General features: G+C 45.3%; 2 protein-coding genes across 3 annotated transcripts in view; both read left to right on the forward strand.

The window, feature by feature from the left end:
• Window positions 1-3,457, forward strand: part of LCP1 (lymphocyte cytosolic protein 1) — an 82,132-nt gene extending 78,675 nt beyond the window's left edge. For both annotated transcript variants that reach the window (XM_079903417.1, XM_079903418.1), the window contains one exon: window positions 1,643-3,457. In XM_079903417.1, the coding sequence (XP_079759543.1) occupies window positions 1,643-1,775 (133 nt within the window). In that variant the 3' untranslated portion in view covers window positions 1,776-3,457. The remainder of the gene's footprint in view (window positions 1-1,642) is intronic.
• Window positions 3,458-11,571: 8,114 nt separating this feature from the next.
• Window positions 11,572-12,545, forward strand: part of CPB2 (carboxypeptidase B2) — a gene marked incomplete at its 5' end in the record, with an annotated part of 39,984 nt that continues 39,010 nt past the window's right edge. The window contains one exon of the mRNA XM_079903400.1: window positions 11,572-11,645. Within this exon, the coding sequence (XP_079759526.1) occupies window positions 11,572-11,645 (74 nt within the window). The remainder of the gene's footprint in view (window positions 11,646-12,545) is intronic.

The raw sequence follows: 12,545 nt of genomic DNA on the forward strand, positions 1-12,545 counted from the left end.
GTTACACTAGAGTGTGAGGGATGGTACGGAAGGAGGACCCCAGGGTGCTGTGGAGGGGACAGGAAGCTCTACCAAGTAATCTAAGCTGGGATGGATTGAAAGGACAAGTAAGAAGGAGCTGGACCAGGTGAAAGAGCTAGGAAGACTATTCCAGCAGAGGGAAGAACATGGATGAAGACGCAGAAATTAAAAAAAAAAAAAAAAAAAAGACCTTGAACCTATAGATGTTCAAGAGGGATGTGATTAAGTTTAAGGAACTCGCCCAAGGTTTTACAATTATCAAGTGGTTCAACTGAAATTCAAAGTCTGACCTGAGAGCCCAGGCCCCTAAGCACTGTCCTGTGAGGGCAAAAGGTACAAAATTACTTGGAAAAATGGGTAAAAAGAATTCTATAGAGTCCTAACGGCGGCTATGGTGGCAGGATTGGGCATGGTTTGTTTGGTGTCTGAAGCTCTATTTTCTAACCTTTTCATAATTTTTCCTCTATTTTATAATGGGAAAATTAATTTTATTTCATTAATAATTAATATAGAGGAAGTGATTGAGAGGTGGACAAAGAGAAAAAACGGGGTTGCTCTGGCCCCATGCTCTTAAATTAATTTGATCAATAAAGTAAGAGTAAAGTCATTTCAGGAGAGCAAAGGGACTAGTGGGGCTTTGGGTGGAATGGAGAATCTCTGGAGTAGCCACTGCAAGAAGTGACTAGATAATGAGGAGAAGAAAAGAACTGCCAGGTAATAGTGTGGGCTCATTTGAAAATAGACTGCAGCTAATAAAAATTATCTTCATATAACTATAAACAGAGCAAAACTATTCTGCTACAGCTATGGTAATCTTATGTGAAAAATGTGTAATATAAAACTCTGGTTAGGGGCTTCCCTGGTGGCGCAGTGGTTGAGTGTCCGCCTGCCGATGCAGGGGACACGGGTTCGTGCCCCGGTCCGGGAAGATCCCGCATGCCGCGGAGCGGCTGGGCCCGTGAGCCATGGCCGCTGAGCCTGTGCGTCCGGAGCCTGTGCTCCGCAACGGCAGAGGCCACAACAGTGAGAGGCCCGCGTACTGCAAAAAAAAAAACCAAACAACTCTGGTTATCCTACTATTATAGTATCATAAATAAATACACATACATGTAGGCGAGGATTAGAATGGAACAAGGAAGAAAGGACTTGATGGGTAAGGTCGAGGTATTACAGATGCATTTCCCCTTTTTCTGCCTTGTAAAAACGTTTCTGTAGTTGAAATGGTGTCTGCAGACTTTCCCTAGCACACACTCTTGTTCAGTTCTATGACATTTTCTGCACTGTACAGCCCAAGCGAATAAGCATGCTGTAGGCACCAAAAGTGGTGCTAGCTAGGAAGCTCTGTAAGGACAAATAATAAATTTGGTCATTATCACGAGGCTGGACAGCAAGTCTGATGGAGTCAGGAGCTTTGTCAGGCCAGCATCTGCCCTCGAATCTCAGGAGGAACCCAGTGATTGGCTCCAGCCATACCAGGAATGAGCTCTGTCTAGCAGCTAGTTTATAGTGCAGAGTAGAGAGTATATAGTATAGATTATATAGAATGACTATAACTATGATCCTTAGGGGTCCGCTTCATACTTGCTTGGGCTCCCCTCATTCCCCCTCTTTTCTCTTTTAGGTATGCCATCTCTATGGCCCGCAAAATTGGAGCACGAGTATATGCCCTTCCAGAAGACTTGGTGGAAGTGAACCCCAAGATGGTCATGACAGTGTTTGCTTGCCTCATGGGGAAAGGAATGAAGAGGGTGTAAGGCCCAGAGGGCAGGACTGGAGGCGCGCATGCGTTTCTGACTGCTCAGCACTGGGTGCTCCCGGGAAACACGGGGACAAGTCAAACCATTCCGAAGTTTTCAACTTGGTGACGTTATACAAGGTTCCAAAAATCACGTGTATCTGATCAGCCAAGTAGCCTTCGTGTATTTAACAAAAAGTGCTTTATTCTTTGCAAAAGACCCAGTCTCTTACAAAGTTTTTTTTATGATTGAATTGATTGCTTTGAAAATCTAGAGACAAAAAGAACTTATTTTCCAGGCACCCTTTCTGCTTTTGCCATTATAGCCAAGCATAGAAGCTGTATGTAGTGTTGTTAACTTTAACATAATCTTTCGAACCAGCTTAAATCGACTGCTTTCTTGTTTAGGGTGAGAACCAGGTGGGGAGAATCATCAGACCAGCCCTAAAACTGGCTTCTGGAGGCCAGCGTTTGATCTGTTAACGAGCCTCCTTCGTGTAGCCCTTCTGCACTCTGTCTCCCTGTGACTCTGCCGTCCACTCTGTCAGAACTCTGCCTTCTCTGTGGCCGACCTCTGCTGGCCATCCTTCTCTTGGGGCCATTTGGATCATCTGACAAATCAGGCTGTTGGGATCTCCAAGGGTCTCTGGTAACCTGAAGACCCAAGACTCATCATCAGAGCCTTTTCTCAGAACTAGGGTCCCAAATGTCATCAGATTTTATTTTTTCAGCCAATAGGAAGCCCTCTGTTTTTAACCCTACGATTTGGGCTCTGACCAGATCTAACATCTTGAACACTGTGCCTTCAAATAGATTCTTACTTAACTCTTGGAAGGTTCTATCCAAGGAGGGTGTCATTGAGCAGCAAGACACTAGGGGGCAGTGCAGAGCCATTAAAAAAAAGCATCTGTTCTTGGGTGCTGCCTCTCCGTGTATTTAGCTCTGTGTGTTAGATCTAGTATGGCTGGATATCTGGTGACTGGGAACCACCTTGCTCTGATTTCATTTGCTCTTAGATCATAGTGCACGTGATTACTGCCAGGCCATAGGACCGATGTTTACTTTTTTGGTACCCTCAAGTTCCCAGGGGCCATATGTGCCAATGACCGGTTACCCGGACCTCACCCCCATACGCCAACACACACACACACACACTCACATACACACATACCTAGCCAGGTGTCAAGCTGGGTAAGAACTGGCTGCATTGCTTTGCAAAGAGCTAATGACTGGATAGTTAAAGAATTCCAAAATAAAACCAGAGGAACAGTGTGAATTTGAGCAGCTCTAATAGACTATGCAATTTCCTTGAAAACTTACCAAAGGCTAAATAGCAACAGAGCACTGGGCACCAACACTAGACCCCCTCTATGGTGGTGGAAGGGCTCGTCAATGAGGTATCTTCTTTAGGGGTGGTATGTAGTGGAACTTAGCCATTTTTCAAAGCAATTGAAATGCATCTCCCCAGATCTGCTCCTTGGCAGTGGGCTCAGGAAGCCGACATGGGGCTTCTCCCAGCCCATAACCTGTGTTTCTGCTGCATCCAAATGCAAAGTGGTTGGCTTTGTCTTAATCTGCACTTCACCATGTAGCCTCAGACAATTCTCCCCCATCTGCCGCCAGGAAGCATGTTACTGCCTTAAAGGACAATGAAAATGAAGTAATGCTCAAGTTCTCTCCAAATAAAATGTTCCCTGTATTGGATGTCTTCTGAAGGTTTCGTAAGAGTGTACTCTAACTTATTCATTTATTCAGCCAACACGCACTGAGGGCTGAAATGTGTCAGGCACTGCGCACGGTTTTGGGAATACACCGTAAATGAGGCAGGCATTGCGCTCAGCTGATCAGGAAAGGCTGAGGATAAACAACTCCACTGACAGCTGTGATGAGCGATTGACGCGGGCAGGGTGAGACAGGCTTACAACAGAGGAAGCCGTCTAAAGAGAAATATTTTAGCTGAAAGCTGAAGAGTAAGTTGGAGGGGGTTGGACAAAAAGCAGGCCAGAATGAAAGGTTTAAGACACAAATTCTCAGACACACATTGAACCCAGTCATGGGCAAAAGCCAGACTTGGGAATTGGTGCGAAACGGTTTCTAGAATGATTCGAGAAGGAATCTTTAGGGCTGGCGGTGCCTGGGGTTTCCTCTCTAGCCTGTCTGGGCCTCACTTTGGCCGGCACGGGGTGGGAGGCAAGGCGTCTGCTGAGGAATTCTGCTGCAGCCGGCCCCCGCGGGTGGGCTGCTGGGACAGAAAAGCATCTGTTTGGCAGGGTCACATCCTGCGCTGCACAGATGTCGCTCGCCCACACAGCTGCTAGGAAGCTGGGCTTTTATGCTTAAGCTGTGCGTCCTGGCTTCACCAGCAGCAGCTCTTTGGAGACGGCTCTTTCCTGGCCTGACATTCCTACAGCTCCTACACTTAGGAGGTAGCGGCCTGCCCTACATATCAAGAGGTTACCAATATTAAGTGTGTTTTTGTGTGTATAAGACTGCACTGATAGGTCCTGACCAGAAAGACTGAACAGGTACAGGAAAGCAGAATACTATCAAGGGAAGAAAACTAAGACTCTTGGAGAACGAGAAGGCTAAAGGAATACAGCCATCTGAACACGATAATTTTTCTAAATTTAAAAGTTTATTGTTACATTTTAGCCCATCCAAGTATGACGTCAGAAAGTAAAATTGTACCAAAGGGTCCACAGTGGGAAGCAGGCCACCTTCCCACCCCCGTGTCTAGTGATGTGCTTTGAAGCCAGCTCGTATTGGCTCCAACTGGCTCCGATGTTAAACCATTGTTATCTTGAAATTGGCCATGGTGGGCGTATTTACAGCATAGAAATAATCAGACTCTACAAATAGGGGTTTTTATCCCCAGAGATCTGGTTTACCAACCCACCACTACCTCTGTCCCGAAACCTCAGTTCCCCTCCTCGTCAGCGACCACTGTTACCAATTTCTTTTGTATCTTTCTAGAAATAGTCTATGCACATGTTACACACACACACACACACACGCCCCTTTTTATTGCAAATATTAGCATACCATACACATCATTCTGCATCTCATTTTCTTCACACCAAACCTTGGAGACTGTTCCACGTTGCCAAATATAGACCTGCCTCAATCTTTTCAACAGGTGCACAGTATTCTGTTGAATGGACGTGCCAACCTGTATTTAACCAGTGGCCTATCAATGGGTGTTTAGGTTGTTTCAATCCTTTGCTACAGCAGATAAAGCCACAGTGAATATTATGTCCACTTCTTGTGCTCAGAATGTTCATTTTAATGTAACAGGTACTTAAGTTGCTGCTCTAGCAAAGGTATTAAACACTGTAGCGTCACACATCAATCCTCCTCTGAAGTTTCCTTGAAGGATTTGACAAAGAGCCCTGAGCTGGGATGGGCCCTTGAGCCCCTCCCATCTTCTCCAATTCACATCTAATGTATGTTAATCCAGTGGGGGGATAATGTGCACATGCAAAATGTACTCAAAAGCAGAATGTGATAAATGCTTTAACAAATTTGTAAAGTATGGGAGCTCGGGGGAAAGAGTAATTCTGAAGGAAGGATTAGCAACATTTTGCAGAAGATCTGAGCCCCGACTAATGAGAAGTGGGCAGGCACCGTGCCTCACCGTGTTGATGTCTCCAGCAGTGCCAAGCACTTTCTAGATTTTTAAGGAGAGCTGGGTAACTGAAAACTCGATTTGTATTAGACATGAACAAATGTTTCCTGACTGTGGGAGATGCCAGAGAGAAGTCATTGTGAGAAAAGTTGTGAAACAGACCTATCTGCAGAGTTTTGAGAAGGGGATGGATTCCTGTTTGTTTGGAAATTATGCCATTAGAGCCTGTCTTGAGACAATGCATAGGACTAGATGGGCTCTTCAAGTCTCAGCCAATCTAGCGATTTTATCCACCGAAACGCACACACACAATCTAGTCTGTCCCTTGGAGCACAACTGCGGTCTCGATGATAAAAAGTACAGAAACTCAGCCCACCTTACACCAGCCCCTCTCAGACCGATACTTAATGCACGAGAGACATTCTCCTGTGCCCCCAGTGTCCCTGGGCGGCTCCGAGGCCCACCTTCCCTGCAGTTACTGTACCTGTTGTCATTCAGCAGCTGCTGAGATAGCATCGACTTTGCTCTCTGTCCCCCCCCAACCCCCCAGGGTACCAGTGCGCTTGGATGAAATGCTGGCGGTGCTGTCTTAGTGAGCCAGACATGGCACGTCTCTGCCGGCCTCATGATCCAGGAACCAGAGCTGGTGCTCAGCACGAGTCAGGAGTGCTGACCGATCCTCTTGTGAAATCTAGTTCCTTTGACGGTTTCCTAACAAAATTCCGGGAATTAAACTCTCGCCTGCCAAGGACTGCTCTTTCCACGGTGTCCTCGCCCCCTATTTTCCAGAAGCCAGAGTTTACCAACTGTGGCTGTGTGTAGGTGACCAAAAAAAAAAAAGGAAAAGGAAAATTGTGTAAATGTTTTCTCATGTCTAAAGTCTACATATACTTAATAACCCACCTTAGGTCAGACACAAAAGCACGGATAAGCTAGTCAGCACCCACAGTCTCACCTTTAACAACTCAGAGAGAGGTCGGCAAAACGGCGGGGATTTTTATATTATCTGGCATGTCCAAAGTGGGGAGTTCCATTTCAATAAGTATTTTGGTGAATAAAGAGCTACCATATCTAATTTTTGGAGGATTAGAATGCATGCAAATATTTCATTCTAAAGCTCTGTGCAATACAACAGAAAAGTGAGTGATTCAAGCAGGCACTTTTGGATTGGGCCAGACCACGGGCCCACTGTTAAGAGTCGGAATGTTCAAACCTCCTTGCTCTAAGTTTGGGGCCAAGACCAGGGGCGCTTGGAAGCTGGTTAGAGATGCAGCATCTCAGCCCCACCCCAGACCTACTGCATCAGAATCTGCAGTTCAATAAGATCACCACTTAATTCATGTGCACATGAAAGTTTGAGAAATGCTGTCCTAAAAGAAGATCTGCAGTTGATAGTCAGTTGCCTTTGAACCAACTTTAAATCAGATCACACTTTCCCAGTAACACGAGACTTGAGAGATGGAAAAAACCCTCCACTAACATTTCCCCATCATCACTGTTCACTGGAGGTAGCCAAAGTGGCTCTGCCCTCCATCTGGGTATATCCCCCATCACCCAGCCTTGTCCTTTGCTGTCCCTCTCCCCCATGGCCCCTCTCTCCCCTGTGGCACCCACTGCCAGCCACAGGCTCCAAAAGCTTCATGTCCCTGGTCCTGCTGGGTAACTTAAGGTGTCTCCTGGCACTGCCTTCTCTTACCTGCAGCCCAGGGCTGCTGCATTCATGCATCTGACCCAGTTGGTGCACATCACTTAAGTCTTCTCTCTTGTTCCTTCAATACCTCCATCAAACCTACTGACTTTTCTCCCACCATCTCTGGAGCAACCTCTCTATGACTCCCAGTGACAGCTAGCTGACTTAGTAAACCAAACTGTCCCGGGGGAGGGGATCGTGGCCCTTCGGTACCTACTCTTTTCTCCTCCAAAACATGCACTTTACGATGATTTTCTAAGGCTATAGCTTCATCATTGTTATCTTTGCCAATTTCCTAATGGCAAAGAGAGAGCAAAGTGCCTTCCAGATAAACAGCTATAATAGGCAAAGGTCCAGAGGATGGAAGAAGATGGTTATCTTTGAGGAACTGAAAGACTGGTATGGCTGAAGGAAAGGGAAAATTACCATATCATGAGAAACAGATGGGCTAGAGAAAGGTTTAGAGCTGATTCTGAGACTCAAGTGTGCTTGAGAATCACCTGGGGAAGTTGTTAAAACACAGACTTTCCAGATCCCACCTTGAGGTTCAGTGCTGAGAGGGCTGGTGCGTCCAGGAGTCTGCATTTTCCACAAATACTCTCAGAGATTCTGGGACTCACAGGCCACCCCTGGAGAAGCGCTAGTGCAACCCAGCTGTTCTCACCTCTGGATGCACAATGGAATCATCTCAGGAGATTTACAAGAAGCTTGTGTCTATGCCCCGCCCTCTGAGGTTTTGATATAATTGATCTGATGTGTGGCCAGGGCAGCTGGAGATTTAAAAGATGCGCAGGTGACTCTAATTACCAGTCAAGCTTGAGAACCAATGGGATACAGCCTGGGGTGCTCTTCAAAGGGGCGGCCTGGCTGCAGCATCTTAAAAAGCGGATAGACACATAAGAGGGAGTAATGGTTAGAAACGGGGAATGAAGGGATGGAAGTGTTTCGAGGACAAACCCTGCTTTCTTCACAATTGAACCATCCAGCCGACGAGCATTTGCCTCTCTGGGTGTCTAGTGACCTTCCTGGTGCCACGACTCCCAGGCTCAGTATTTGTAGCCAAAGCGAGGGCATGAGAACCTGAGATGGAGTTCTCTGCCTTCGGGCCTCAAATCCCCCTCTTCAATGACTCCCAAGATGGCATCATCTTTCCTCCCCCCTCAGAAACACAGGGGGCCGGATAGGCCAACCCTTTGTGCAAATTCTAAAACTGCTTCGCTCTGCATGAATAAACATGAGAGAGAGTGTGTGGAGGAAAACACATTTATCAATTATGTGTCCTCCAAACCTCCCAAGATTATGCAGCTTTAATGGCTGAAAGACTTTGAAAGGAAAACTTGTAAATTGAGCTGCACCTAAACTCATGACGAAATGCCATGAAATTGACTGACTCTCTCAGCGCTTACCTAACAGTAAGCCTGAGCTGCATACCCAAGTCCCGGCCCGTCCAGATCACGGTGGCGTTGCCCTTATCCTCAGCCCACTCCAATTGAGAGAAGGCAAAGCAACTACTATTCACAGGGGAGGTTATCCTTTTAGGCACCGTCTTAATAAAGGCAGAGGGTTACGGCTCTTGAAGAAACACACTTGCCATATTATTTTTGCCACCTAATGTTCCAAATTGACTGGAGAGCAAATGTACAAATTAGCTGGTCCCTAGGGGACATGATTCAGTGAGATCGATCCACCAGGACCAGACTGGCTTCTGGGGCAGTGACTCATCCCCTAACTCTTTGGGAGCAGCCAAAGAAGAGGACAGCTGTCACCAAGGTTCACCTGACCTGGGTAAGGCTCCGGGAAGAGAACACATTGGCCCCTCTCAGCTCCCTTCCTGGTTTATCTTTTTTTAATGAATGGGACATACTAAACACCTGGGGTTTTTTTGGTTTTTTTTGGTACGCGGGCCTCCCACTGTTGTGGCCCCTCCCATTGCAGAGCACAGGCTCCGGACGCGCAGGCCCAGCGGCCATGTTTCACGGGCCCAGCTGCTCCGTGGCATGTGGGATCTTCCCAGACCGGGGCACGAACCCGTGTCCCCTCCATCGGCAGGCGTACTCTCAACCACTGCGCCACCAAGGAAGCGCTAACCACCTGTTTTGCCGGTCACTTTCAGCTGCTATCCCTTTGAATTCCCACAACAGCCCTCAGAGGTAGGTTATCATTAACCTCATTTTTCTGCAGGGGAAACTGCACCTCCGAGAAGCTAAGAGATTTGCCTGTGAGCCAGGGTGGAGTCCATCTGATCAAGCTGTTGTGTTCTTCTCTCTCTCTCTGCATGCAATAAATTCAACTTAAGAGTTCAGTTTGAGGAATTTTGCCTGTACACAGTGTAAATACCACCACAATCAAAACAGAGAATTTTCCCACCACTCCAAAAACTTCTCCTGTACCTCTTGGTAGGTTAATCCCTTCCTCCCCAGCCTCAGGCCCTGGCAACAACTAACCTATTTTCTGGATCTGTAATTTTGCCTTTTATTGTGTCATATAGATGTCCAGAGTATATAAATACCTCTACAAATCAGTAATAAGACAAACCATCTGATTAAAAATCAGGCAAACGGTTGGAACTCATACACACACATATACTTATCGCCAATGAGCACAAAAAAGGTTCTCAACGTTATTAACCATCTCAGAAATTTAAATGAAAGCCAAGTTAGACACCACCATACACTTACTAGAATGGCTGAAATGAAAAAGACTGCGTCAGGTAACAAGGATGTGGACCAACTAGAACTCTAATATATTGTTGGTGGGCGTATAAAATGATACAACTACCTAGAAAAAAAGGCACAGGAGTTGCTTATAAAACTAAATATCTTTATGACCTAGCAATTCCATTCCTAGATATCTACCCAAGAGAAACAAAAATGTTTGTCCATCAAAAAAGCCTTGTGGGGCTTCCGTGGTGGCGCAGTGGTTGAGAGCCCGCCTGCCGATGCAGGGGACACGGGTTCGTGCCCCGGTCCGGGAGGATCCCACGTGCCGCGAAGCGGCTGGGCCCGTGAGCCATGGCCGCTGAGCCTGCGCATCCGGAGCCTGTGCTCCGCAACGGGAGAGGCCACAACATTGAGAGGCCCGTGCACCGCAAAAAAAAAAAAAAAAAAAAAAAAAAAAAAAGTTCACTTTGGTTAGTTTTTCCCCCTCTCCACTTCAATGTGGTTATGTTATTTATTTGAAACAAAATTACATTCATTTGGTTTGGTTTGTATTCATTTTATTTACTTGACTGGTTGTTTTGAGTATGTGAAAAATTAACACGGTTCTAAAATACAGAGGTATTCAAACAGTTTTACTCGAAGAAATGTCCCTCCCCCCATCTCTTCTACCCGGTTCTTATTCCCTCTTCTACCCACTTCTTATTCCCACTGTTTTTCACTCACCTGCTGGAGGTAACCCATCTCATTGATTTCTGGTCTATCCTGCCTGTGTTTCTTTCTCCACAATTGAGCAGAAACGCATGTATCTTCTTTTTTCTCCTTCTTTCTTATATAAAATGTATTGGGTTGGCCAGAAAGCTCGTTCGGGTTTTTCCGTAAGATGTTATGGAATGGAAAAACATGAACAAGCTTTCTGGCCAACCCAGTCGTTTCACCTCGATCCATTAAATATGTTTCAATACCTTTGAATCCCAGAGAGAGATTTGAACTCTCAATCCTTTCCTTCTCAGAAGTCCACTGAAGGGAGGATGATTTATTTTGCAAATTTGCCTGCCCTGACCTCAAGGGCATTCAAATGCACTTACCAGTGGGAATGTAGGAAGGGGACCAGGGTCCTTCCACTTACAGAGGTTAGATGTGGCCTCACACCAGACAAAATGTTAGATGGTGCTACCTTCAGGATGACGTACGGTAGGCTTTGATTCAGACTGTTGTGGTGTTATGGCTGTTATGGTGAGCTTCCCTAAATAAACATGATTCACAACTACCTGATTTTTTTACTTCTCAGAAGAGCTCCCCACACATAGCATTCTTATTCTTTTACGGGTGGAGCATCATTCCACATGGACAAGGAAAACTCTCTTTGGATGGAGATCCTATAATCCTCCATATAATCTCTCCTTCTCAGCCATAAATTTGAAAAACTCACCTTTTATGTCTTCATCTAAGTTGAAAATGTTGCAAAAGAGAAAAGCAACGGAAGACCTAATGAGTTAGTACTCCACAGGAGACCTCGCTCAGCATGGGCTGAGATCCATGGGTCAATACTCTATGTCTTGTTCGACAAACAAGACACGTTTCCACTGTATTACTATCCTTTTATTCTTGGCCTCATCTTCCCTGAAGAGTTAAATATTTTCTAGTTAGTCTACAATGAGAATAACAACTCTCATCATACTTTCTTTTTGAGGGTGGGAATGGAAGCGAAGTCGAATGAGCACAGAAACGACTGGGAACATGCCATTATATTTTAACCAGTGTGCAAAGAAGGCTCTTAAGTAATCAGCTATCTGGACCCTTCTCTTCAGAGAGTTTTGTTTTATAGCAAATCGCTGTGGGGATGAAGCTTTATAGCTTTGGAGTCCTTGTGGCCACCATCCTGTTCTGTGAGCAGCATGCCTTCGCGTTTCAGAGGTAACCCGCTAGAATCCTAGATGGTGGGGGGTCGTTTCCCCCACTTGTTTGCCCCTCACGGAATCCAATCAGTGCGTTGGACTGGGGAGCAGAACATTCAAGTCTGAAGGTCAGCTCTTTCTGAAACTTTCCATGTTGCCCTTCCAAATTGTAGATGTCAGTATAATAAGGATCTCAGTAGATCTAGGGTCTTTTTTTCTTTTCTGGCTCTAGTTTTATTACTGAGAAAATTCTGGATGACATGTATATTCAGTAGCTATGCAGATTAAAGAAATAGACTCTTGATTTTTTAAAATATGTAATTATTTACACCTTAACACTTCACATGATTTATGTTTTTCTTGTCTTCACATGTACTATGCATTGACTGTGGATAATTTATTTTTTTCTTGTACATAGAACATGGGAGGGAGAAGAGGATAAAGGTATCAGAGAGGAGGTTTGGGTTGTGCATGGGTGTTCAGCATGGAGTAGGAAAGGAAGAATAGTTGTGTTATAAAGAACACACACATGAACATACCTAGTTCTTATTTTGCCTGGTAGAGTGAATCCCTTAGGATTTTCTACTATAAACCACTTGACAGAACACAAACAAACTCATGCCCTAGCATATATAAAACATGGTGTAAATAGTTTTGAGGCTATATGTATTATTGTAATTCATTAGTCAACTTTTAGGCTTTTCAAAATTGATGTTGTTTCCTTTGGAATTATTTTTTGTTCCTGCTGTTTTTTTCTATGATCCTTTTCTCCTCCAGTTGTCTCTGAGATGTATTCCTCTCCTCAGTGAATGGCAAAGAGGGAAGGGACATACCAGGGGCAGGGAAAATTCTGCCAAAGAAACTGAGTCATAAAGAGCCATAGGACAGCATTTAAGAAAACAGAGTTTGGGAAGTTCCT

The sequence above is a fragment of the Stenella coeruleoalba genome (assembly GCF_951394435.1).
Source record: "Stenella coeruleoalba genome assembly, chromosome: 18".
Classification (NCBI taxonomy): domain Eukaryota; kingdom Metazoa; phylum Chordata; class Mammalia; order Artiodactyla; family Delphinidae; genus Stenella; species Stenella coeruleoalba.